Source organism: Heptranchias perlo, chromosome 11 (assembly GCF_035084215.1).
Source record: "Heptranchias perlo isolate sHepPer1 chromosome 11, sHepPer1.hap1, whole genome shotgun sequence".
Classification (NCBI taxonomy): domain Eukaryota; kingdom Metazoa; phylum Chordata; class Chondrichthyes; order Hexanchiformes; family Hexanchidae; genus Heptranchias; species Heptranchias perlo.
In genome coordinates, this window is record NC_090335.1 from 53,257,542 (window position 1) to 53,284,507 (window position 26,966).

The following is a 26,966-nucleotide window of genomic DNA, read 5'->3' on the forward strand; positions in this document are numbered from 1 at the left end:
AGATGTTTATGGTAACTCCACCTCTCCAGATAATACTACATCATGTTGACTCCTTCTCATACATTGGCATTGGGTTTAGTCGTGATCCCTGCTATCTTTCTCAGGCCCCCTGAGATAGTTTCTGCTTCCTCTATTTAAGTGTAATGCTCATGCAATATCCTTTTTAGAATAGGACCCCAGGCATCTGTGTCCACATGATTGAGAGCCAGAGCCTGATTTCTGCAGATCCTCCACTCTCCACTGTCAGATCCCACTCTCACCACTGATTCCTATGATGCCTTGAAGGTAATGAATGAAGGTGTGCCACATGTACGAAGAGACTGCAAAGAAGGGTCATGGGTGCAAATAGCTAACCTTGGCTGCCCTGGTGAGGTTGTTAAACTTCTTCCTGTACTGCAAATGAATTCAAGGATTTGGCACTCACTGCCACGGCCACTTCTCTCTACAAAGAACACATCACATTCTTGGTGAGTTTCCGGCCCCCTCGCCAACCCCAAACAGACAGTCCTTCATGCTCTGTGTCTCCATTATGAGGCAATGCAGGTCTGGCTCTGTGAAGCTTGTCACTTGTTTCTTTGATTTGGCTGCCATCCTTGTTGCCCAGTTTGCCTGCTTACTCCAGAACTGACATTGTTTAGCCCCCATCGACTTCACAATCCCCCACCCCCACCCCTCCTGCACTCTTCCTCTGCTTCCCCACATCCCAAATACTCACCCTCTCCACTTCCCCTCCCTGTCCCCAACGGCACCTCAATGTACTTTTGTGACCCCCCACCCCATCCATTTATGGCCCATGTGGGGCCTCCTGCTCCTACACTGCTTTCTTCCGCCCCTCCCCGATGTGTCTGAGGCATTGTTGGCTGTGTTTACACGAGCTACATGCCTCTGCTTAATTAAATCAGCTGACCTGACAATTTACAGTAGGGTCTGTGCTGTTACCTGAAGGTGGGTGGAAGTCCCATTTCACCTCAGTGCCATTGTGCTGTCAGAACTTTCTGTCCTTATTCTTTACTTTAGAATTTTAGACCTCACTATAATAGCTAAAATTATTTAACATGCTAAATAACTATTTCCTTAAAATATTCCATAAAGAAGACACTAGTACCCTTTATTGGAGGGTAATAACAACAATGCCTACACTTCAAAAGTATTCTATTGGCTGCTTTTGGACATTCTGAGGACATGAAAGCTGGTACATGAATGCAAATTCTTTCCTTCTTTACTCTTGTATTCAATGGCCTAGAAATTCATTGATTCCGTGCCCGGTTAACACCTCCATTAAAATAGCAAAGCTATTCATATGTTAATATCATACAGTTTAATTCCCAGGCTCTAAACTATTCACGTGAATAAGAACTGGTTTACTGTGGAATGTTATGAATGGTTTTCTAACTCATTATTTTGCACAGCACAAAGGATCTTATGAAATTATATTCCTGAAACAGATATTATTTTTTTCCTTTTTAAGGCTGTCTGATCCTAGGCCATGGGTAGCTCATTTAGGAATGCATACTCAAGGAAATGCAAAGTTTGCAAGTGAGCTCAAAAGAATCCTTGTCCATGAATACTATAATGGTCGAAACTTTGATTATGATATTTCACTGCTACAACTGAAGACAGCGTGGCCAGACACACTGGCATCAGCAATCCAACCAATTTGTGTCCCTTCACTGACTCAAGTGGTGCCGAATGGAGAGAAGTGCTGGGTGACTGGCTGGGGGCGAAAACAGGAAGCGGGTAAGAATATCATAAAGATACGGGGGTAGAATTTTCGCTTTGAGTGCAATTGGGAAATTGCGCCCAAAATGCGCTTGAAATTGCACTGTTTAGGATAGGCTTCAAGTTTCCGCTAAAATTAATTTGCATAATCACAAATGTACAATCTTCCACGAAACAGCGCAATTGGGCAGCATAATAGAACGTAATCGTTTCTTTTTCCATTAAAAAGTATTCCGTGATGTATTTAAGAGTGGTAACCTGGTGTAGTTTTATTAATACAGCTGAAAATGGATTTATCACCAAAAATAAGCATTTTTAATAAGGGTGTCCAGTCCCCCACCTGTGAGTAACCTGATTTAAGATCACCGAAAATGACTTAAAGAAACAATACTTTTTTTTTTATTCGTTCACGGGATGTGGGGGTCGCTGGCAAGGCCGGCATTTATTGCCCATCCCTAATTGCCCTTGAGAAGGTGGTGGTGAGCCGCCTTCTTGAACCATTGCAGTCCGTGTGGTGAAGGTTGTCCCACAGTGCTGTTAGGAAGGGAGTTCCAGGATTTTGACCCAGCGACAATGAAGGAACGGCGATATATTTCCAAGTCGGGATGGTGTGTGACTTGGAGGGGAATGTGCAGGTGGTGTTGTTCCCATGAGCCTGCTGCCCTTGTCCTTCTAGGTGGTAGAGGTCGCGGGTTTGGGAGGTGCTGTCGAAGAAGCCTTGGCGAGTTGCTGCAGTGCATCCTGTGGATGGTGCACACTGCAGCCACAGTGTGCCGGTGGTGAAGGGAGTGAATGTTTAGGGTGGTGGATGGGGTGCCAATCAAGCGGGCTGCTTTATCTTGGATGGTGTCGAGCTTCTTGAGTGTTGTTGGAGCTGCACTCATCCAGGCAAGTGGAGAGTATTCCATCACACTCCTGACTTGTGCCTTGTAGATGGTGGAAAGGCTTTGGGGAGTCAGGAGGTGAGTCACTCGCCGCAGAATACCCAGCCTCTGACCTGCTCTCGTAGCCACAGTATTTATATGGCTGGTCCAGTTAAGTTTCTGGTCAATGGTGACCCCCAGGATGTTGATGGTGGGGGATTCGGCGATGGTAATGCCGTTGAATGTCAAGGGGAGGTGGTTAGACTCTCTCTTGTTGGAGATGGTCATTGCCTGGCACTTATCTGGCGCGAATGTTACTTGCCACTTATGAGCCCAAGCCTGGATGTTGTCCAGGTCTTGCTGCATGCGGGCTCAGACTGCTTCATTATCTGAGGGGTTGCGAATGGAACTGAACACTGTGCAGTCATCAGCGAACATCCCCATTTCTGACCTTATGATGGAGGGAAGGTCATTGATGAAGCAGCTGAAGATGGTTGGGCCTAGGACACTGCCCTGAGGAACTCCTGCAGCAATGCCCTGGGGCTGAGATAATTGGCCTCCAACAACCACTACCATCTTCCTTTGTGCTAGGTATGACTCCAGCCACTGGAGAGTTTTCCCCCTGATTCCCATTGACTTCAATTTTACTAGGGCTCCTTGGTGCCACACTCGGTCAAATGCTGCCTTGATGTCAAGGGCAGTCACTCTCACCTCACCTCTGGAATTCAGCTCTTTTGTCCATGTTTGGACCAAGGCTGTAATGAGGTCTGGAGCCGAGTGGTCCTGGCGGAACCCAAACTGAGCATCGGTGAGCAGGTTATTGGTGAGTAAGTGCCGCTTGATAGCACTGTCGACGACACCTTCCATCACTTTGCTGATGATTGAGAGTAGACTGATGGGGCGGTAATTGGCCGGATTGGATTTGTCCTGCTTTTTGTGGACAGGACATACCTGGGCAATTTTCCACATTGTCGGGTGGATGCCAGTGTTGTAGCTGTGCTGGAACAGCTTGGCTAGAGGCGCAGCTAGTTCTGGAGCACAAGACTTCAGCACTACAGCTGGGATGTTGTCGGGGCCCATAGCCTTTGCTGCATCCAGTGCACTCAGCCGTTTCTTGATATCACGTGGAGTGAATCGAATTGGCCGAAGACTGGCTTCCGTGATGGTGGGGATATCGGGAGGAGGCTGAGATGGATTATCCACTCGGCACTTCTGGCTGAAGATGGTTGCAAACGCTTCAGCCTTGTCTTTTGCACTCACGTGCTGGACTCCGCCATCATTGAGAATGGGGATGTTTGCAGAGCCTCCTCCTCCCGTTAGTTGTTTAATTGTCCACCACCATTCACGACTGGATGTGGCAGGACTGCAGAGCTTTGATCTGATCCGTTGGTTGTGGAATCGCTTAGCTCTGTCTATAGCATGTTGCTTCCGCTGTTTAGCATGCATGTAGTCCTGAGTTGTAGCTTCACCAGGTTGGCACCTCATTTTTAGGTACGCCAGGTGCTGCTCCTGGCATGCTCTTCTACACTCCTCATTGAACCAGGGTTGATCCCCTGGCTTGTTGGTAATGGTAGAGTGAGGAATATGCCGGGCCATGAGCTTACAGATTGTGCTGGAATACAATTCTGCTGCTGCTGATGGCCCACAGCGCCTCATGGATGCCCAGTTTTGAGCTGCTAGATCTGTTCTGAATATATCCCATTTAGCACGGTGGTAGTGCCACACAACACGTTGGATGGTGTCCTCAGTGCGAAGACGGGATTTCATCTCCACGAGGACTGTGCGGTGGTCACTCCTACCAATACTGTCATGGACAGATGCATTTGCGACAGGTAGATTGGTGAGGACGAGGTCAAGTAAGTTTTTCCCTCGTGTTGGTTCGCTCACCACCTGCCGCAGGCCCAGTCTAGCAGCTATGTCCTTCAGGACTCGGTCAGCTCGGTCAGTAGTGGTGCTACCGAGCCACTCTTGGTGATGGACATTGAAGTCCCCCACCCAGAGTACATTTTGTGCCCTTGCTACCCTCAGTGCTTCCTCCAAGTGGTGTTCAACATGGAGGAGGACTGATTCATCAGCTGAGGGAGGACGGTAGGTGGTAATCAGCAGGAGGTTTCCTTGCCCATGTTTGACCTGATGCCATGAGATTTCATGGGGTCCAGAGTCAATGTTGAGGACTCCCAGGGCCACTCCCTCCTGACTGTATATCACTGTACCACCACCTCTGGTGGGTCTGTCCTGCCGGTGGGACAGGACATACCCAGGGATGGTGATGGAAGAGTCTGGGACGTTGGCTGAAAGATATGATTCTGTGAGTATGGCTATGTCAGGCTGTTGCTTGACTAGTCGGTGGGACAGCTCTCCCAATTTTTGCACAAGTCCCCAGATGTTAGTAAGGAGGACCTTGCAGGGTCGACTGGGCTTGGTGTTTTGCCGTTGTCGTGTCCGGTGCCTAGTGGTCCGATGCCGGGTGGTCCGTCCGGTTTTATTCTTATTATGACTTTTCGTAGCGAGATTTTGCAACTGAGTGGCTTGCTATCCATTTATTAGTTTCATTGGTGTACACTACTCAGTTTCTTAGTAAATTAAATATTTTTTGATATGAAGAAACTTTTAAAATGTGCCTATTAGTGCCTGTGCGCCTAAGAAAATAAACACAATTTGAAGCAGTGCAATCGGCGGAATCTTGCAATTTCGACCGGGGTCGTGGCTAGCTTTGTGGTTGTGGCCTGATTCAGGTGAATTGAATCTTGATCCAGCGTAAAACATAAGCGTAAGTGGTTTTGGGCATTACTCACTTACGTTTAAAAGTCCCCGATCTTTTGCGCTGGTTCGACTAATTCCGCCCGGATTGCACTGATATTACTAGTGTAAACAAATGGAAACTCGACCCCGCGATATTTTACCCCAAATAAAGGATTGTACATCCTGCACAGTGGACTTTATTCAAACTTTACCATAAGTTTGTACTGATGAAAAGATTAATTGTTAATTGTCAGATGGCTCATACACTTTTTTTTACTTGAACAATGATTAATATTTAGCAGATAACATAACAAACAGATAGAAAGCACTAATATTAACGATCAATAATCAGAAATTAGACTTGTCCTTGAAATATATTTATTCTGGGAAATAAGTGGTGAGGAAATAATAAGAGCTTAGAAATTACTGCAATATTAACACATTCACTACAATTTTCTGTCTGTTTTAATGGAGGCTTTAATCCATTTAAAATAATGGAATAGTGCCTCAGTTAAAACAATGGATAGAGAATTATCATACAAATGTGTCAAGCAGAAATATGCTAATATTGCAGGTTCTAGGCTAAAACATAATAAAAGCATTAAATTATTAAAGAATGAAGGACACAAAAATCCTTTTGTTGTCATCTTGGACATGCACTGGATGTAATTGCAAGTCTACTTCAATATGATAAGTGTGCTGTACTATATATATATATATATAACATCTTAAATGTTACATCTATGTGTACGTCCTATGCCAACTTTTCCTATTATAAATTCCTATGTTCATATTTAGAATGGAAACTGCCTCTGTCACTCTGTAATTATGCCCTCCCACTAGTGGTGGTGGTGTTTGCGTCTCCCAGCTCTTCGGCCTGTATTGCGGAGAAAATCGTATGCTCTAACCAACTGTACTTCAATGCTTCCCAAACTGCTATAAGTTTTGCAATTTAACTATAAATAGTAACATAAAATCAAAGTATTATATCAAAATAATGCTGTAAATTCTTTGTAATTCTATGTAATGTAAAAATAAGAAGACTGTATGACTTTAAAATGGGGACTGAATTATATCTGTGCAATTACCCCTCACCCACTAACCTGCTGCACTGAAGACTACACTTAAGGGTAGGTTTCCGTCTTTACTGCCTGGATGTTCAGCTTCACCTGGGCAGAGCACAGAAAGAAAAATCTTGGCCAGGATGCTGGGAGAAGTTCCCTACAGTTCTTCAAATAGTGTCATGGAATTTTTTATGTCCACCTGAGAGGACAGTCTGGGCTTTGGTTTAGCGTCTCATCTGAAAGATGACATCTCCAACAGTGCAGCACTCCCTCAGTACTGCACTGAAGTGTCAGCCTAGATTATGTGCTCAAGTCTCTGGAGTGGGGCTTGAACCCACGACCTGATTCAGAGATAAGAGTGCCACCACTGAGCTAAGACTGACACCTATGGGCTACAGGGCCCAAGGTTATTCTTGTCCATGTTCTTTGAACTCTCTTCAATGCGTAAATGTCCACATAATATTGTAAATATAATCTTACCAACAGTTATATAGGATGCAAGTAATATCTTTGCAACGCATCCTGTATTTTGTAACCTGTCTGACAACAGTTTCGTACTGACTTGATACAATGAATAGTCGAGAGTTACCTCAATCCTTTTCAAGCATGTACTTAGAGACTGAATAAAAAGTTAAAATTCTGCTGAACATAAAAAAACTGATTGACTTAAGTAATGTTTTTGCAACTTTATTTTTCTGCCATACTGAAGACAACAGTGATCCTACAGTTCTTCAACAAGCAGAGGTTGAGATCCTAAACCAATCACTCTGTCGCTCCACCTACGGACTCATCACTCCACGTATGCTGTGCGCAGGATTATTGTCAGGGAAAAGAGATGCTTGTCGTGTAAGTTTAAAAGCAAATACCTTTACAGAAAGTTAAAATTGAATTTAATTGATTGTTAAACTTTTTACTGTACTCAAAAGTTGATGAATATTAAAGGGGAACACATTTTCTATTCTCCAGCCCTATACACTCTCTCCTTGATGGGTGAAAATACACACAATCAGCAAGGAAAATAGAAAGGAATGGTTAGCAATGTTGTATTTTGCACAAATATTTTTAGAAAGACATTTCCTTTCTCAGAAAAATTACAGATGTGGTGGTTTAATTCATAACAGATTATGATCTTTGTAACTAACGCTCCGGCAGCTCTTTGAAAAATGTTATGTCAGTCACACCGTACAGGTTATAATGGTCACACAAATTGGATGTTCCTGTTTCCTTGAAAAATTGGAGCAGCACTGCACTCATGGAGGCATATCTGCACTGTGCAGATGCTTCACGTACATGCATGCAAGTTTTAGAGGAAGTTTTGATGCTTAGTGTTTGTGGCCAATATAACCTGGCTGGGCACTTATATCTATATACTGATGCAATGATTACCAATCTGACGGGTCAGACTTATGGCAATAGATAGGTATAAATGTCAACTCCGATGCACATCTTTATGACATGACGCACATTGAATTATCAGGTATTGTTCTGGCTCCATGTTAGACTTCAGCTCACACAACGTTACATCACTACTAGATTTCATTTGTTTTGTCCCAGCAGTATCAACATAGTTGAAGCATTTTTGATTTGGTGGATTTATACTGGGATTTTGGCACCACATTTGTGTCATTGAAAGTATAAATGCAGCAAATAGATCCTGATGGAGCAAGTGTAGAAAGTAACTCTTGCTTTCCTTGACCCAGAAACAATGAAAGATGTCATGAAAAATGAGAAAAGATAAATGTTATTATTTTCTGTTAAAGATACTAAAAAGTGAGTGAACATATAGGACAGGATTTTCCACAATTATGGAATCCCAGTGCATATTTGGTGGGGCAGAGGATTCGAACCGCTACGAGGACATGACCCTGACCAGGCTATTTTTGTGGGGTCATTTCCATTTTTGGGCGGGTTCCCTGGTCTATGCTGGAGAGTCAGCCAGCAGAGGTGGGGGGGGGGGGGGATGGGCGGAGGGGCATGGAGGTCCAATTAGCATGGTCAGTAATTTTTTTTTTTAATTAAAAAAAAGCGCCATAGCAATGCAATCAATCGCCTTGTGATCAATTACATAAGCTATCTACCCCTTTGAAATTTAAATGGCATCTATTGTGCCCAGCATTCCTATGGTGCAAGTAACAGAAAATATGTCAGGTGACTTATTTCCGTCAATCGCATACCGTTACGGTACACCTGCTGTATATGGGCAGACATTGTGCATGTCTTCTGTCATTTCCAGTGAGAAATCCCGGAAGTGGTGGGGGACAATGGGGATCCAGCGGAGTGGCTCCTGAAGAAATTCCCGCCCAAGTCTGCTCAAATTTTGTCCAGAATCCAGTATAACTCAAACTAACAATCCAGGCCACATAATTTATTTATAATTAACAATTGCATCAAATCATCATATAGCTTTGAGTCCCTTCTCTTCCTCTCCCCAGGATATGCAGTAACAGCATTTCACTTATGCCAGCAGTTTAGATATAATAATGACATAAGCTGTTGTCTATTATGTGACCCGATGTTTTAGCCCCGATTTTAACGTGGGGTGGGCCGAAGTTTCAATTGCGAGCATGATGTCTGGGCGAATTTAACTCCTCAATGCAGCTGTGCACTGCAGAATGGGTGATGTGGCTGAAGTGGCAAAGAAGTTAAGGGCTGTTATGACCCCCTAGTCCAGCAGGTAGTGGGTCCTGTCACAGGAGGCTGCAGAGGTCTACGACAACCTGTCTGAAGAAGCACAGCCTCCTGCTGCACTGCCCTTCAGATAGATCCAAGAAAATGACTCTTGGCATGGTCATTCTGTGTGCTGAATAAGGCCTCCTACAAGCATCCCATCTTAACTGCTGTCTTCTGATAAGCCCAGCTGCTGGTGCTGGTTGCTGAGGCTGCTGCTGCTGCTCCTCTTCCTCCAAATGAAACTGGTAATATTAGCACTCATTATAAGCAGATAAAGCTTACTGAAGGTGATAAGGCAAAAAAAATGAAAGAAGCGAAGTGAAAGGTGGAAACTCTCTTGGCAATCCAAATAGCACATAGATTCTGTGATCCAACTCGATGCAGGTGAGTGCCCCTTTAAGTACTGCTTCAGTGGCTCTGAGACACCAATCCCACCAGGATTTACTGGCACGTCAAGCACTGGGCAGGACTTCATGCGATCTTTAGTAAAATGGTGTTGGGGTCCTGATTGCGTCATAGGATCACGATGTAAATATTTTCATGAAGCTTCTGCCTGGCTGAGGTGACCAGGCAGGGGCCTCATGAATATATTTGAATCAGGGTGCAATCTTTTAAATAAAAGATTGATTTAAATAGTTACACTAAGATGTACCATTTAACATTATTATGTTTTTAATTTGTAATATTCAGTATTTTCAGGACTTTGATTAATATTACAGGGTGATTCTGGAGGACCATTATCTTGTCAGGAAAAAGTTGGTGGAAGATGGTTTCTGACTGGCATTGTTAGCTGGGGTCATGGATGTGGAAGACCAAGTTTTCCTGGAGTCTATACAAGAGTGCCAAAGTTTGCCACATGGATCCAGCAGCATGTGTCTGCTTTTCCAATTACCGATGATTTTACATAGTTACAAATTTGGATTATATGACTTTATGTTTTGCATGTTTACATTACAAAGGACTACATATTTATCAAAGTGATAATAAAGTAAATCTTAAGTCTTTTTAATTATGCTATTTGTACACGAACACAATTTCCAAAATTACAACAGATTGTGAAAATTATATATGACATAGTATTTATTTATGTACCAGATATAACCTGCAAAAACAGAGCGGCAAATTTAAAACCATTTTATCTCGCTTAGTATGATTGTTTACAACACAGCTCTGTTATATCAGACGTTTTAATATGTTAAGAGTTATTGCTATAAAATGAATAAATATGGTTTTATGGGAACCTAGAAATAATAATATGTTAACACAAGATCCAGAAACCGACTGATTCACCTTTTTTTGATTCTCATCATAAATATCCTAGGGAGAAAACCTTAGATACAATGGGAGCCAACTTGCAAGAAGTTTATTGTGCTTGTTGGAGGCAAGTTATGGTCACAGGGATTTAAGTCTTGTCAAGAAGGATAAATGCAATTCAATCCATAGTATTTACCTTGACTTTGAAATAAAAATAATATCCCCTTAAATGCAGTTTTGAGACTGAGTTATGGCTCAGTATATTTAAAAGGAAATGTCATTCCTATTAAGGCAATAGATAGCAAAGGGGTGACTATAAATTGACTTTCCATGTTGGAGAGAATAATGATTAGTGAGTGGAGTCGTCAAAGATCAGATCTTAGTCTTTACATAATCTTCATCACTGACCCAAGTGAAAATATTAAGATCACATTACATTTTGTATTGGTTTACAGAGGACATGCCAGGTCAACAGTAGGAAATGGTAATGTATTTACAAATGAAATGAACAGATTTGGCTAAGTTGCAAAATAATTATTGACAGTTTCACAGTGGAGAGTTTATTATAGCTCTCTGCTGGGCCCGATGTAGCATGTTTACAGTATACTTTTATATCATGTCAAAAATATATAGTGGCATTGCTCAAGGGTAAAATTGATAAAATGAGCACATAAATAAATAGTAGCAGGTAGTTACAACAACTTACATTTCAATAGTGCTCATCAGGCACAGAAAGCCAACTCAGAGTGCTTTACAAGGTGGTGGGTAATGAGTGGACACTGAGTAGAAGGAAGAAAGGCAAAAGAGGCATTGGGAGGAGGCAAATGGAGAAGAGTCTTTATGAGGCATTTGAAAACAGGGAAGGAAGTGACAAGGCAGAGGTCCTTAGGGAGGGAGTTCCAAGGGGTGGGACATGGTGGCTGAAGCTGCAGCTACTGATTGTGGAGCTCCTCTGCTTCCCTGCTTCGTCTAGCAGGGAACAAGAAATGGCTGAAGGAGTAGCCACTGATGGTGAAGCAGAGGTGGGAAGGAGAAGTATGCCAATATTGGAGGAACAGAAGGTGGCTGACAGGGACATATTATTGGTCAAGATCACAGACTTTTTTTTACAGTTGAGTTGGTGTAGCCCAGGTAAAATTGCTCCTGTTCTTTCAGTACATCATTTTGTTGGTAGAATCCACCTCCCCACAATTATTTTCACTCTCTGATACCATAGTTGCCAACTGCTCGCTTTCTGAGCAAGCGTTCAACAGCTACTCTCACAGTGCACCACAGGGTGGAGTTTCCTGTGGGGACGTGATTGGAAATTACACCCAAAATTACGCCCATTTTGCCGATGTCTATTTACACCCAAATTTCCTGCAATCTCATTAACATATGCCGAAATGTAAATAAATATGGGTGTAAATAAGTGGAAATCAGTGTAAGCAATTGGAGTCCAAGGAAAGCACCGAATTGACATTATATATTCCCTTTTTAAGTATGTAAATTAAAGTTTCAAGCCATCTAACCATCATTCATGCATATTGTGCACAGCATGTTTAGGAACATGCAATCATGGCAGCGTTTCAATTTTTAATGTCATTAAAATGCATTCAAAGAAACAGAAAATACAATGCAAGTCTCAGTGAAGATAAAAAAAACTCAAATTCTCACTAAACACCAGAAAAACGACTTTCTTGATGCAATTAGAATTCTGGGCTTAATTGTTCATCTGTTTTGAACCAGCATAATTGCAGGAAATTTATATATAAGGCTCTTTAGCCTGGTGGTGGAGGTATTTTAATGAGCCAAGAGCATAAAAGAGCAAGGAAATTGGGAGGCAGCGTAATTATATGCGCAACACACGTGCACTGGAATTTCCTCGATTCTGTATTTGCTTTACGCCCTGATTACACATGTCTCTGGGCACAAATACACAGGAAATTCCACCCCAACGTGTTTGTAATTCTGGCAACTTTAAAAAAAATCCCACAGCACTTTGCCCGTTACGTTGGCAGGCGAGGCCAGTCGCTGTGTGTTATGCAGCGATAATCCGTCAGACCTGGCCATAAAAACAGACAATGCTGGAAACACTCAGCAGTCCAGGCAGCATCTGTGGAGACAGAAACAAAGTTAACGTTTCAGGTCGATGACCTTTCATCAGAACTGGACATGCTGTTTTAGGAGCACACGAACTGCAGGTATGCAGTCATCAATGCAATAATTTTATTTCTGAAAGCTCTTTTTGAAGAGGTGGTGCAGCAATGACACTTTGTAAGTAAACTCTAGATTCGCAGCAGGGCTCAGGGCGGCGCAGTTTCCCCGCAGGACACGTGTCCTCCGCTCATGGTAAGGTTTCTGTGCTGTCGGTGTGCAGTTTCTGGGTTGTGTAATTGCTGCCTGCTTTCTGCTGGTGTCGCAGTTCAGGTTCGTTTGCTGCTTGTGACACTCAGCAGGAGCCGAGAACGGGGTGGGGGTAAGTCCTTCTAGGATCGTGGGCTCTGAACGCTGTTGCAAAAGTTGGTGACAAGAGCACTGAGACGAAAATCTTTGCAGACAAGTAGGATCGGGGTTGTTTTGTTCACGGTGCCTTTGCAGAATTTGGAGGGTTGTGGAAGTGAGCAGATTCTGCTTTTAACGAAGTAGGGCGATGTTAACTTTTTCAAAGCAGAGGATCTGTGAGGTTTTCAATATTTCAGAAGCAGCAGCTCACCAACAGAAACAGACAACATCCACCACCGGGCAGGTAAGTTGACATCTCCAGGAAACGTAAATTATCTGAATTTTAACAATCATACTGGAATAATAAAATGGAAGTACCATCTTTGTATAGAAATAACGTTTTTAACAGTTCACCAACTGTTAAAATACTTCTCAAATATTGTTGAAATTTTGTTGGCATATCATTTAGATTTAGTATTCCATAAAATGATATTGAAAAGAACCATTTTTCTCCTCAGGTATAATTTATATCCATTCTTTATGGTGTTTAAAATACCGATTTAACAATAGGTAAAAGGGATCATGTGTTTCCGTTATTCTGCTGTTAGTTATTATTCGTTGATTGTGCAGTTTAGACTCGATATGTCACGTTTCCGAGGTTCAGAATTGGTAGATCCTTTTCTAAGAAAGCAGAAATAAGCCACCCATAACAAAATAACAAAGCAATTTCCTTATCACAAAACATAATCTCTAATGGTGCAAAGTATTTGATGCAAAGACCATAGTAAATTTAGTCTAAAAGTTGTTTTTTTTTATTGCAGATGATAAGAATTAAATACCACACTCGAATGCACCATTTAAGAATAAAAATACTGGGGAGATGATTTAAACTGGGGATTTGATTTAAAGACTTGTCAGCATTTCTATAGAAATACGAATAAACTAATTTTTCTTTAGCAGTTTCCTCTCATTTCAAATATGTTGCCCCAGGAGCAAAATATTGATTTGATTCATGATGGACAGAGTTACAAAACAGCTGAAACAAAAGTCAAAGTGTTTGAACCACCTCCTACATGTCAGTGTGACACAGTTATCAGAGAAACTCCAGTGTACTTTAGGTGATTGGATTCTTTTTCTACTTTTTTTCTTCAGAAATATCCTATTGCCGAGCGTAACAAAGAAAGCTTGCCTTCCGATCAGTGTCTCAATCTCTCATCGACCCATTCAGTTGGTCCATTAGCACTCAAAGCCTACCTCTGCCCTCTGAAGTTCTCCTCCCATAGGCTGGCAAGAAGTGAACCCTGCAGAAGATGGATCTTTGGCTCCTTGCCCGTAATCCCTCTAACAGCAGCAACAATCATTGTGGTCCTTTGTTACTGTTTGTGTAAGTTTAAATCCTGCATTTTGATGATAAATTAGAAGTCAAGCAGCTACTGTCTAGGTTGGTTGACAGTGCAGTAAATGTTCAGCTTGAGTGCCCTTTTCAGTTTAGCAGAAGTTCCATGTAGATGCTATCTGCAGAATGTGGATGTAAGATGTGATTGTTCTCCTTTGCAGCGCCTGCCATCTCCATTTTCTACCTGAGTGGAAGTCTAGAAATCTCTAACCTCACCTACACCAATGAATTAGGAGACCCACGCTCACAGCAGTTTATTTCACAAGCACAAGCAGTACAAAATTATGTGAGTTGCAAGCGATTTTTCATATTACCATTTGATCAGTGGGATGTGTAACTGTAGTAATATAAGATAGTTATTTCACCAAAGTGCTATTATCCATAGTCAGATTTTATTGACTGCTGTCACGTAACAGGGCAAGAAAATAATTCTAAATCTGAGTACATGTAATTCAAAACAAATTGGCAATTCTGCTTATTTTTTTAATTAAAAAGGTTACAGTTTTATTGCTTTATAGGGCAACATTTCAATGTGTTTTGCTCAGAATTTTTTTTTGGTATTTGCCCACAATCATGCAGTGTTACAAGTTAGCACAGTCATTAGGGTCAGACTGACATGCCAAAGATACTATGCTGTCTGCCCTTGTAAAGCAAAGTATGGAACTTGGGTCAGTATGTGAGGCTGGGGTTACAAGGAGCAGCTAATTGTAGCTTCTCAAGCTGGCACAGTTTTAAAATAATGATCCAATTGGAGAAACAAGAGCAGCCACTTCAGTTTTCATTTGATTCTCCTGTAAAAGTACTTTTTAACAACAATAAATATAAAGTTACACATTTACGGTAGAACCGCTACATTAGCAATTCAGCCTCTTACAGATTCTATCTTGGTCGAATAGCTCTTTTAAGCCCTGAGTACAAAGTGCCATATAAACATTACAAGAGTTGTCACTCCCAGATTCAGTATCTGCGAGAAGTAAAATGTTACACTGTATACAGATTAGCCGCTATAGAGGTTTGAATAAAGTCTGAAAATGTTTTGAGGTTAATTTGATAGTTTCATTTTGCCACTTAAGTATGCCAAAGGGTAGTGTCCTAGCAAATCGTGATCCATAGCTCTGGTCAAACACGTGCAAGTGGAGGAAAGTATGTGATGATCATTGGAAACACAGTTAAGTACGGCAAAGCAATCACTTATTCATTTCTGCATTGTAGGATTTTTTACTGCCCTGTAAAGATACTTATGTCTGTACAGATTTGGACATTCACAAAGGAGCATTTTGGGAACCAGTCTCAATTTGGTTAAGGTTATAGTGAGCACTACAAACACAATATTAGGGTGTTTTTTTTCAAATTTAGAAACCAAGGTGATGGTCCACTGAACAGGACACCATCAAAGTAGAAAAAAGTAAAATGGAAGATAAGGTAAATTGGGAAGTGGAGATTAGTTAATGTGAAGCCTGGGTTTTAAAACCATGTAAGTAGGAGCGAAAGACTGAAGGAGGTGAGGAGCTCCATAGGTTTAGGTACAGGGAAATAATGAGTTAGAATAGGAGACTGCACCATATGTAAATCTAGTATTATAGTGAATAAGATACTCAAATTACAAAATTTTGGACAAAGAGTCCAGGCCCATTGCTGTCTGGCATTGAAAAACAAACCATGGAACTTTTGTTTGGTGACACAGTTTTCAGAGACTGAGTATCCCATCACAGAAAGATGCATAAGTATTCTCATGTCATTATACATCTTCACACTGAGAGCTCTGTTAAATTCTGTGATGAAACCAAATGCAGCAAAAATCAACCAGTTCGGGTGAACTTACTGAATACTCAGTTTTGGCCAACTTAGACACTTCGGATTTGGATTTGCCTTACCTTATGAAAAAACACAATGACATTCATACTCAGTGACAAAATGGCTCCCTGTCCATGCAAGAATCATCATTTCCCCTGTCCAGCTATAACTTTCCATGATATTATTTTACCTAGTGGACAAGCAACTGCCAGCTAATTGGAGTCACATTGGGAAATTAGTGTTTTTTCAATTGATTCTTAAATTTAAAAAGAATTTTATTTCTTGAGAGTATGTCTAATTATTGGTGGTGTCATGAGGGCAGTAATATCCAATTGCAGTTTATACTGTTAGGAGTATTTTTTAAGAAAAACTTTCTCTGATAACATTGTGAAGAAGATGATATTAAGCCTTGTGGTAAGTATGCAGAAGGAAGATATTCTGTCACATGTTGGGCATTTGTCTGTCCATGGCATGAGTATCTAAAGGGGATGGATGTTTGGGCATTCAAGTGATAATACCATATTTACGATATGCTAGTCAACATACCCATGCTTTTCAATGTACCCATGGTTCTGATGATAGAGAAACTCTTCTTTTATGTGAAGGATTGTGCCTTTCCACCATAGGACTCTTTGTGACTCCAGGGTTGCACCTATACAGACAAGCAGGGCTACGGTATGTTATAAGTTAATCTTAATTTGCCCTGTTAATTTATTACAGGTGAGACCATTTGTGCAACTATTTTTCTGCATTTGTATTTTTTGGAAACATGGAAATAAAAACTGCTCATCTTGAAATTAGTTTTGCTGCATCTTTATTGCTTGGAAAGACATTTTCTGGGGCTGTGTGAGGCTGAGTGACACTAGTCCAGGTGATCTGGTTAATTAAGAAGTGCTTTAAATTTAAAGTAGGAGGTAGTGTTGTTCTGGTAGAGCCAGAATTTAGCTTGAAGGTTACCAGAGAATTTGATGACTCCATTGCCAAAAAGCTTCAAGAACCTTTCAGTTACATTATTTGAAACCATCTCACGTGGCTGCAGGTGAGATATCAGGAATATAGGAAAGTGCAAGATTGGAAAAGACTCTGCAGTCCCATCTGACCGTCCTAAAAACTAATACTCCTCAAATGCGTGCTCCCTGAATTCTGTCCAATTATTCCTTAAATTTTTCAACATTATCTGCCTCCACTGGTTCCAGGGGCAGTCCATTCCAAATGTTCACCACCCTCTGAGGAAAGCTATTAAATATAAATTGTCCACCTTCACTTTTATGAGCTTGATCCATGACTTCTGGTTGTAGAGTTTGAGACAATCTTGAATATGTTACAGAAAGATAGGAACAGGAGCAGGCCATTCAGTCCCTCAAGCATGTTCTACCATTCAATTAGATCATGGCTAATCTGTACCTCAACTCCATTTACCTGCCTTTGCTCCATATCCCTTGATACCCATACCAAACAATCATCTATTAATATCAGTCTTGAAAATTTCAATTCATCAGTATCCACAGCCTTTTGGGGAAGAGAGTTCCAGATTTTTACTACACTTTGTGCAAAAAATGCTTTCATTTATTGGTGTTCAATTTATCTGTTTCTTCAAGGATCCTAAATAATATATTTTCTCAGCCTACTCTTCTCCAGAGTAAAATCTCAAAATCTTGCACCTTTCCTCATGGCTCAGATGCATTAAGCTAGGTATTAGTTTGGTTGCCCTTTTCTGCACTGCCACTAGTGCCTGAATATCCTTATGGTAGTACAGTGACTAGAATTGTACACAGTACTCCAGGGGTTGCTGTACCTCGTGTCTTCCCTTTCCCAGTCTCATTATCTTGCATTTGTTCACATTAAATGTCAGCTCTATTAAGCTGCTTAATTTATGCTAAAGCATGGGTAATTGCCAAACAGTATTGGACTCTGTAGCTTGCAGTTAGATATCCTGCTGCTCTTGGAGGTGGAGTGAAAGTTGGTATTGTTGGAGCCAATTCAGAAATCCTTTAAGGATCTTCCTCTTCTGCTGAACTCTTGGAAAAACCTTCTTTACACTTAGATTCTCTATGATATTGGAAAAAATAATTTGATTGCTGGTATAGTTACAAACATTTCCTCCATGTTCTGATCCAAAAAGCATCTTAAGAAAACCCAACAAAATATCACACAAGCACGAGTTAAAATCCAACCAAAAAAACATCTAAAAAGCCTTTATCCCTTTAATAGCTGTTCTTCACATGCACTTTACTGGTGAGATCCAGCACATCAGCCAGAAAATCAGCCCTGGAGAGAGGGAAGCAGAAAGAGCTAAGAGAGTGAGAAAGAAGCAGAAATATTTACAGCATGAAAGACACAATTTTTACATTCATTTTTGTCTGAGCAATACCATAGAGTCCTCTGGTAATCTATCGTATATTAAAAATGGTAAGTGTGCTTAGAATTCATTGCAGTATCTGTTATGCCTATAGGTGGTGCTGTGATAGATCTTAGGTAAAATTGTCATGTAACGTTAGTAGCTTTCAAAATACCTGCAATCGAAAGCAGATTCTTTGAGTCTCCCGTGGGTTCCACAGTCTGCCACTCATGGCTCTGTCTTAATTAGCCTCTGTTTCCCAAAGGTGTAGTAACTGGACTATCTTTATATTGCAAACTGTTAATTCAAATTACATTTTTAGCAATCTATCTTATTGAATTTCCTTTTAAGATGATCCCTCACTTTTCAAATCTGTCTATTCCCCCCCCCCCCCCCCCCCACTGTGAAATTCTAAGACCTTGCTATCAAATGCTACTGAAAGTCTCTGGCTACCTTGCCAGATAACTCAGTGATACAATAACAATGGGTTGCCACCCCCACACCTCCCCAATCTCAGGTAGATTAGGTAACTGCTGTAGGAAGGAGAAACATTCCCCACAATGATTAAATTAAACTGTGGCCGTGATGGAAGCAAATGAATGTTAATGCCGTACCCCCCTCCCCCGCTGAGATGAAAGGTTGAAACTTGGTGGAGCAAAGTTTGAGTTGCACCGCACCTTCCCAAGGAGAATTGTGACCTGTTTGAAGGAAGGAGAGCTTCTTCTCCACATGGAAATGATAACCTGTTAAATCTGCAGGGGTGTGAAGTTTGTGGGGTCAGGGAGAAACCTCCACGAGTAGGCTTTCGGTGGTTTGGAGGTGCCATTCTGCTGCACCTCCCCAGTGAAGACCCCAGAAACACCCCCGGTAGTTGCTTTGAACCGCACCAAAAATAATTTTGGCCCCTGATCTTTGGGGATCCATGCCCAGACCCTGACCTGGGTCCTCAGATGGGCCCCACTTTGCCAGGATTGGGCAGGAGATTGACTAGTGTAGAACATTTATAACGTCATTGGTTTGGCGACTGGCATAAAAGAGGTTAAAAACATCCAAAAATATGAACAAATTAAGTGAGCAGGCTATGAAATCAAAGATGGATTTTAATTTGGATAAATATAAGGTTATGTACATTTAAAAAGGAAATATGAAATGTGGACATACAACAAATCCATTAGTAAAGAGGGAAAAGGTAACGTTTTTTGGGTGTAAACACACCATTCTTACGAGGTTTCCAAGGTTTGTCCACCAAAGTTACAGCAGACAAGCAGGAGAATCCCTGCAGACGTTCACTTCTTTGTGTTCAAGTTCCACACCTGGATTTGGACACAAAGGGGTGAATTTCCACAGAAGTTCTAATGCTCATCCACTGAAGTTAAGGTGAAGGAGCAGGAGAACCTCAATGGAAAGTCACCCCCATTATCTAAAATGACATTGCAGTGGAGTACTGAGGGAGTTCTGTGTTGTTGAAAGTGCCATTCTTTGGTTGTGAAGTTAACTAGAAACTCTGACTATTCAGGTTGGTTGTTAAAGGTAGGGTTGGTATTTTAGAAGGATGAGGTCAAATGAGCCAAAGGATCTTCTTTATCTGAACCTATTTGAAAATTTAAAAATAGAACTGAACTTGTTTTTATTAGAGAAAAGAAGATTGAAAATGAACTCGATTCAGTTCTTCAAAATCATGATATTTACCTGGGATGGTTGGTAGCCTCTCAAGAGATTGAATGCATTGAGTAGAGTCCATGATAGGGCAAATTGAACAAGGCTTAGCAGGCCAAATGGCCCTCTCTAATTCCATTCTTTCTTATGCACTTTTCATCTGTTAGTTTGCAGAACTGTATGAACCATCTATATTGGGAAAATATTACCTGAAATCTGTCATCACTGCATTTAGGTGAGTACAAGAGTATTCTTAAATTCTTTTGTATAATTCCTTTAATTATAATTCAGCTTTATGTAAAGCAAAGTATAATCGATAATTAGTTGATAATGTACATATATTTTGTGTTAGAAATCATTAGTTTATGTTATAATGCTAAACATTTATCTAAATCCAAAAAACTTTCCTAAATAAATTTGGTTATGTCTTTATTGTTCCTGTCTCCTTGGTCTGCTTTTTCCAACAAAGCAGTATTTGTTCAGGCTAACAGTACATTAGTGTACTATAACCATTTAAAATCATTTGAAGGCTATCTAATCAGTAAGTGGTTCTTAATGAAATTAAAATTTGACACAGTAGCACATTGTTAAGGTTAGTATAATTTTCTTTGAGACTATAACATTTTAAATAGGCACAGCTGTTAGCAATAACTGGCTATTGGAAAAAAGACTGATTAAGGACTATCAAATATAGCAGTTGATATACCAGAGCTTGTACTTGAATATTTTTTGGGCAGTTCCAAAGGAACAATCTACAGAAATGTTTTCTATAAACATCATTAATACTCGAGGGATTAAATGTCAGGGGCCAGGTACGTTCGGGGGGGTGTGGCGAGTGTGGGCTAGTAGCAGCCTGCAATATTAATGTGAAGGCAGGACTAGTGGGTTAGGCCACTGTAAAGTCTGAAAAACAAGTCAGAGCTTGTGCAATGCAAGCTCCGACAAGTTTAGACAAATTTTCTGGAAATGGCTGCAGGACCATCATTTCATTATTGAAATCAAGCCTGCGCTCATTTCAGGCAAGCGCCGGGGCAATCTTTAAAAAAAGGGCCTGATGAATTTCGCGGCAGTCCCAATGCACGCACAAATCGGATGTGGGCCATTTGCTCTGGCAAATCCGTCATCATTGTTCCCGTTTTATGCACATAAATTGGGCGCAACAGTGTTGAATTTATGCCCCATTGTTGGGGCAGAAGAGGGAGCTTTACTTTGCATTTTGGTTTTGCTGTACCTAACTTGGGAGACTTTGATGCTGATACTACAGAAAGTAAGAGGAGGTTAATGCTGCAAACAAATGCCAAAAAACTATAAATTAAGGTTCATGGATTTTGAAATGTTATAATTGTAGTTATTGATTCTTTGTTTTGTATCATAAGGGAAAATTTTGCAATGTTGTGCGATGGTTTACTTATGCAAGACCGGAATGGAGTTGGTTGGAAAATGTTGGGATAGGTCATGTCCCTACTCATGCTGGGATCGTGCAGGCTGAGATTATCTGATGGGAACTCGCTCTTACAACTCGAGGCTTTCAATGGCAGCAGAGCACAAGCGTTTTAGAAACTTGAAAATTATGTAGATGAGGGCATGGCTTCCCTTCCCCTCATTTTTCATGATTAGCCCAAACGTAGTGATGTCATTGCTAATGGCAAGTTAAAAACTGGGACATATTGAACTTCATCTAGGACAGGAACAGTTCTTTCTAAGGTTGTGAAAGCCATGACTTGAACTTCTATGCAACCAACTCCTCTGAAGCTGCCTCAGGTGACATCTATAGGATTAGTCAGTATGCTATGCACCAGTGCTTAAAGATCACTGATACCTTGTTTGGGAAGGTGAATTACTTCATCTCTTTTCTGAACGATATTCGCTGGCAGCAGGAGAGAGCTCTGTGCTTTTTCCAGGATGGTTGGGGTCACAAGACAGTAGGGTCTCATTGATGCAACCCATGTGACCATATGGGCTCCTTTCACCAATGCTAATAGGAAGGGGTTCATTAAATCAACATGATATTGCATGTGACCGTTGCACCACATTATGCAGGTGAATGCTAATTACCCTGTAAACTGGCACAGCGCATTAATCCTATACCAATCTACAGTGTCACCATTATTTAATAGAAGATCTGGACTAGATGGCTGAATCATGGGGGATGAGGGATACTCTATTGAGCTGTGGCTCATGATGCAGGTCCAAAACTCACAAATTGCAGCTGTAAGAAAATATAATGAGGCACATGCCTCCACAAGGATACAAATAAATCGTACTATAAGCGTACTGAAGCAAAAATTCCATTGTTTGGACCGGTCTGGGGAATGTTGTTTTACAGCTCTGCAAAAGTCTTCAAAACGATAGTGGTGTGATGAATGTTGCACAATTTTACTATCAGAAGAGGGGTCACCATGCAGCAAATGGAAGAAGAGGATCAGGCTGTCCCCAAGGAGGATGATGCCATTGAGTCTGAGGCTGAAGAGTTACCTGCTGCACTAGAGTTGCAGCCAGGAAGATAAATCTGTCAATGTCTAACAGATACAATTTCAATTAAATATCAAACCACCCCAACATGAGCATTGCTGAATACATGTTCCCAATGAGCTGACTCTCCAAGCATCCTGCCATTATTCTCTACTTGACCTCATCTACCTTGCTTGCTCGTCTCCTGTTACAGAAACCAGCCCCAGTATATGTGAACTTTCAGAACAAAGTGGAATTGCCGATCAAATAATTTATTGGTATAATAGTGATTATTGCCCTGTATATTGATTGTTTTTCACCATGGTTCCCTTTTGCGACTGTGTATGATGAGTATCTCCCATTGCCTAATCTAGTGCGTCTAGGTGCGACCCCAATGGGAAAAGGAAGTGAGGTGACAGGCTGATGGATGTCTCTGAGTGGCACCTTGATCTTTATTTGCTTCTGCTGGGTTATAAGATGGCCTTGCAGCTGCTGACACTATGTACTGTGATGGCTGCCTCTTTCTGGGTCATTTGAGTGAGGAAACTGGGTGTCATAGACATTATATTATCCAAGAGAGCTCCTTTATCCTTGCCTACTCCTGCCATATCCCCCCCTGCTTCAGTTTTGTGATTTGCTTGGGAGCAGACCGCAGGGCTGTAGTAAAGTCATTGATGTCCCATGTGAGAATACTGTCCAGCCAATTCCCCACCATGGTAAATCCAAATAGGACTTACTCCCTAACATTAGAGTCCAAGGCCTCTGTTGCACCTTTTAGTATATTCCTGAGATAACCCATAGCTGTGCTTGGGACATCTGTTAATGAGAGCTGTGCTGCAGATGACTACCTGTTGCACGTGCTTCACAGTGAACAACTGTTCTGAGAAATGCTAATGAACTCCTTCACAGCAGTTGTCATACCTTGCAGTGCACTTCAATGATTTTAAATAACTATGAAATGCTGCTTAGAAAGCAACGTTCTTGTGTATGCAGGCCCTGGATGGCAGTAATCCTGGAACTCTGCATCTGAGGGTGGTTGTAAGCCAGTCCTCCAGCCAGCACTCTCCTGCTCCTCTGCTGCCAACTCCACTTGTTCCTCTTCACTTGTGCTCTGTACTTTACTCGATGCTCCCTCCTCAAAGTCTAAATCTAATTGCCCTGGAGTGGATGTGCCTGTACTAATGCCTCCTGCAGGTGGAATGAGTGACACTGGGTGCTGTGGGGTGGTAGGCTTGGATTTTTTTGCGGGCAGCTGCTGCCAGCTCCTTGCAAACATTTATAGCAATAGAAGAGGAAGAAATATTAGAATGGAAGCAGCAACACACTCCTTGTAACAAATGTGACTTACAAATATATGGTGTGTGTCATGATGCTGAGGCCCATGCTAAGTTAGTGAATGACAGTGTGTCCAAATTTATGAAAGATTCGGGGCAATCACAATAAGCAACAAAGAAGCCTGCAGATGCATTTTAACCTCCTGCATGAAATTGGCTGATTATCTATACACGTTCTGGGTGCACTATTTCCAGGGTAATTTCTTCGAGCCTAGTTATATGTTTCAGGTTGGGTGCGCCTCTTCCATTTCTGCAAGGTTCAAAAACCATGTGTAGCAATACATGTGGCCACACAGCCTTCTAAAACATGTCTGAGACCATGACTAGGGAGCTTGAAAATTGCTGTTGTTGGAAACATTAGTTCTGTAGACCTAAATTTACAGATAAGTGAACTAAAACATGATCAGGTTTCCTTGAAAGATGCAAGGTAGGTCACACATCACAATGAGGTGTCTTGTGATAATGTAAGGCTAGGTTTCCCAAATGAGAAATATATGCATGGCCATGCTATCTAACTTGATGCAGCTAAATGCTGGATACATTTATTTTGGCCAACTTTCTGAGGGTGGAAATTTCTTGCAAATCTGAGTTGCGATCCTACTAACCAGGAATACTGCATTGACCTGCTCTTTGACTTCCTCCCATGCATGCCTGGCTGCAGTCTCCTGAGGAGGATCCAAATATGAGAACCCTTCATTGCTGCAAAGCTTCTTCAGTATTATCTGCAGACTTCTCTCTCCGTAAAGGAAGTGGTCCTCTCTCTGCTCTGGTAACTTTCACTTCCTTTGGATGTATCCCTTCAGCTGTGCTGGATAACCTTCCCCTGCAGTCACTGTGTTTCCTGCACCATGCTCAATCCGTGCAGGGAATGCAGGATTTATATTTAAATGAGCGGACTTCGCTAGATATCATGAGGCCCGCTCCGTATGGTTTGCCCAGAAACTGTGTATGCTTGTCAGAGCGACAGGGCCTGAAAATTTGGCAAATTTGAAAAATTAGAAATTTCAAGGAATAATTTGGTATGTCTCAGCATGCCTATTAAATAATATTTCATTACATTTGTCTGAAAAGTGTGTCTATCCCTTAAGATAAAATACTAACAAAATTGCCTAGTGTAATTCATTCATATGTGAAGTGCTTTGGAATGTTTGAGCGGCATGATAAGACACCATTTAAATTTTTCTTTTCTTAAGGCAAAAATATGGTTACCATGGCAAAGTAAGCTGCATTAATTAGAAAGCTTCTTAACAAGACAAATTAATGGTTGAACTACCTGAGCTAAAATATGTGGTGGTAACCATTGTCTATTATATGTAACAATCTTTATGATAAAAATGTTTGTGTCTGTTGTGTACCTCAAGTCTGTTGTCTACATTTGTCAGCTGTTGAGCAGTCAAGTCTATAATCTGTTGTAACTGTTGAGCCATTGGTCAGTTTTTCTCAGCAATTGATCCAGGGATGCCTGGGTCTCCATAAGCATTAGAATTAATTTAAGGTCCCTATATCCTGCTTTGCACCTCTCCTGCAATCAACTTACATGACTTTCTGCCTTCCCTCTCAGGGCCCATCTGTGCTCCAGCTCTTTGTTCGTAACCTCCATTGTGCACCCACTCTGACTGCTCCACCTCCAGTTCCATTCCCTCCCTCGCAACCTCACCCATCTGAGCTTTGCTGTTCCAATCTCCAGCCCTACTCTCATCTCGTTGGGCCATCTGTGATGTTTTACTCCTGGAGGGCCAAAGTAAAGCACCTGATTTTTAAAACAAATGCTCCCCCCTGGTACTGATGTAGCGATGCCTTAGCTCCAAATTCTGCCCTGCTCCATCTGCACCTATACCTTTGCTCCTGGATTCCTGGGTCAAGATTTTCTACCCTCCCTCCATTGATTTTTGGGAGAATTAGGAAGGGCAGTGAAAAATGGATGTGAACACGCTTCTCCAGATCCACAGCCATTTCCGTGACCCTCCTATTTCTTGCCAGAAGTGACTGGTGACGTACAATGCATCCATACATATGTGGGTGTATTGTAATGATACTGCAATGATGAAAATACATCACGGCGGCCAGTGTTGCTATAATGGCAGAGGGGGCAGATTTAAATTTTAAAAACCCTAAAATCATATTCAGTGAATCACAGCACAGGCTATGATGCCAAATTCAAAAATGTTAAACTTTTAATGAACTTTAACAGGTAGCTCAGAGGTCGCTATGCTATGATGCAGCAAACTTCTGAAGCGTGCTGCAGCCAATTTCTGTGCAACCCCCAGGTGGACTAGCTGGAGGAGACCAGAGTTATGCAAATGACACCCAAGACCAAAAAACTGATGTGGATCAGGGGCACATCTTTGGGGCAGGCGGAAGTCCTGCCATGCAGAAGATGCAGCCCATTTTTGCAAAAGCAGAACATCTAGGCCCTAGTGTCAAACCAAAATGTTCAGCTATACTTTAAACACTCTTACTCCATATTAATGCATTCTACATGAAACAAATCGTCAACTGTCATTAAAATAATTTCTTTGTGTTTAAAAAAACAAAATGATGACTGTTGGGAACTGTAGCAAATCTACCTGGCTTTATCAATATAAGGGAATATTGCAAACCTACCTGGCCTGTCCACTCCTTCCCAGCCCCAGACCCCTGCCCCTTCTCCGCCCCTTGCAGTCCAGTCGTTGACTTCTCACTCCTTCCTAGGCTGAGCCCATATTCCATCCCAGCCCCTGGCCTTATTTTCTCTTCCACTCACATATGTTGTAGTCAGTCTTGGATGCTGGGGCTACATAATGGATCCAGCACAACAGCAGCAGGAAGATCACGTGATCTGCTGTACAGGTGAATCTTCCCTGCCCGATCCTCCCCATCCCAACTCCCTCCCTTCCAGCTTTCATCTCTGCCTCTCCACCGCCCTCCCCCCCACCATTTACTGCTTTGTACCCAGGGCCAAGTAAGATAATTTCTGTGGTTGTTGAAGGGACGGAGCTCGAAGTTTGTTTCTGAGGCTTCATGGGGGGTATTGGGAAAAGGAGAGCATGAAAGTAACACAGAAAGAGGGCGAGAGAGAAAAGTGCGTGAGGGACGTACAGGGAGTGAGAAAACTACAGAAGAAACTGGAGATAGAACGAAGGAGAGATTTTCAGAAAGAAGTAGAAAGTGTGAGAAAAAATGCAGAGACCAACTGAAAGATGCAGAGGTGACAATGAGAGAAACCCATAAATAGAGTAAGAGAAAGGAAAATGGAAAAAGTGGAACATAAAGAGAAAAACA

The 26,966-nt window shown here is 41.6% G+C and overlaps 2 protein-coding genes across 2 annotated transcripts in view; both read left to right on the forward strand.

The window, feature by feature from the left end:
* tmprss7 (transmembrane serine protease 7) overlaps positions 1–9,966 on the forward strand; it is a 61,241-nt gene extending 51,275 nt beyond the window's left edge. The window contains exons 16-18 of the mRNA XM_067993048.1: positions 1,469–1,737; positions 7,098–7,234; positions 9,778–9,966. Coding sequence (XP_067849149.1) covers positions 1,469–1,737; positions 7,098–7,234; positions 9,778–9,966 — 595 coding nt within the window. The remainder of the gene's footprint in view (positions 1–1,468; positions 1,738–7,097; positions 7,235–9,777) is intronic.
* A 2,978-nt stretch (positions 9,967–12,944) lies between these two features.
* LOC137326837 (suppressor of tumorigenicity 14 protein homolog) overlaps positions 12,945–26,966 on the forward strand; it is an 83,355-nt gene continuing 69,333 nt past the window's right edge. The window contains exons 1-4 of the mRNA XM_067992217.1: positions 12,945–13,040; positions 13,889–14,120; positions 14,294–14,418; positions 20,088–20,155. Coding sequence (XP_067848318.1) covers positions 12,945–13,040; positions 13,889–14,120; positions 14,294–14,418; positions 20,088–20,155 — 521 coding nt within the window. The remainder of the gene's footprint in view (positions 13,041–13,888; positions 14,121–14,293; positions 14,419–20,087; positions 20,156–26,966) is intronic.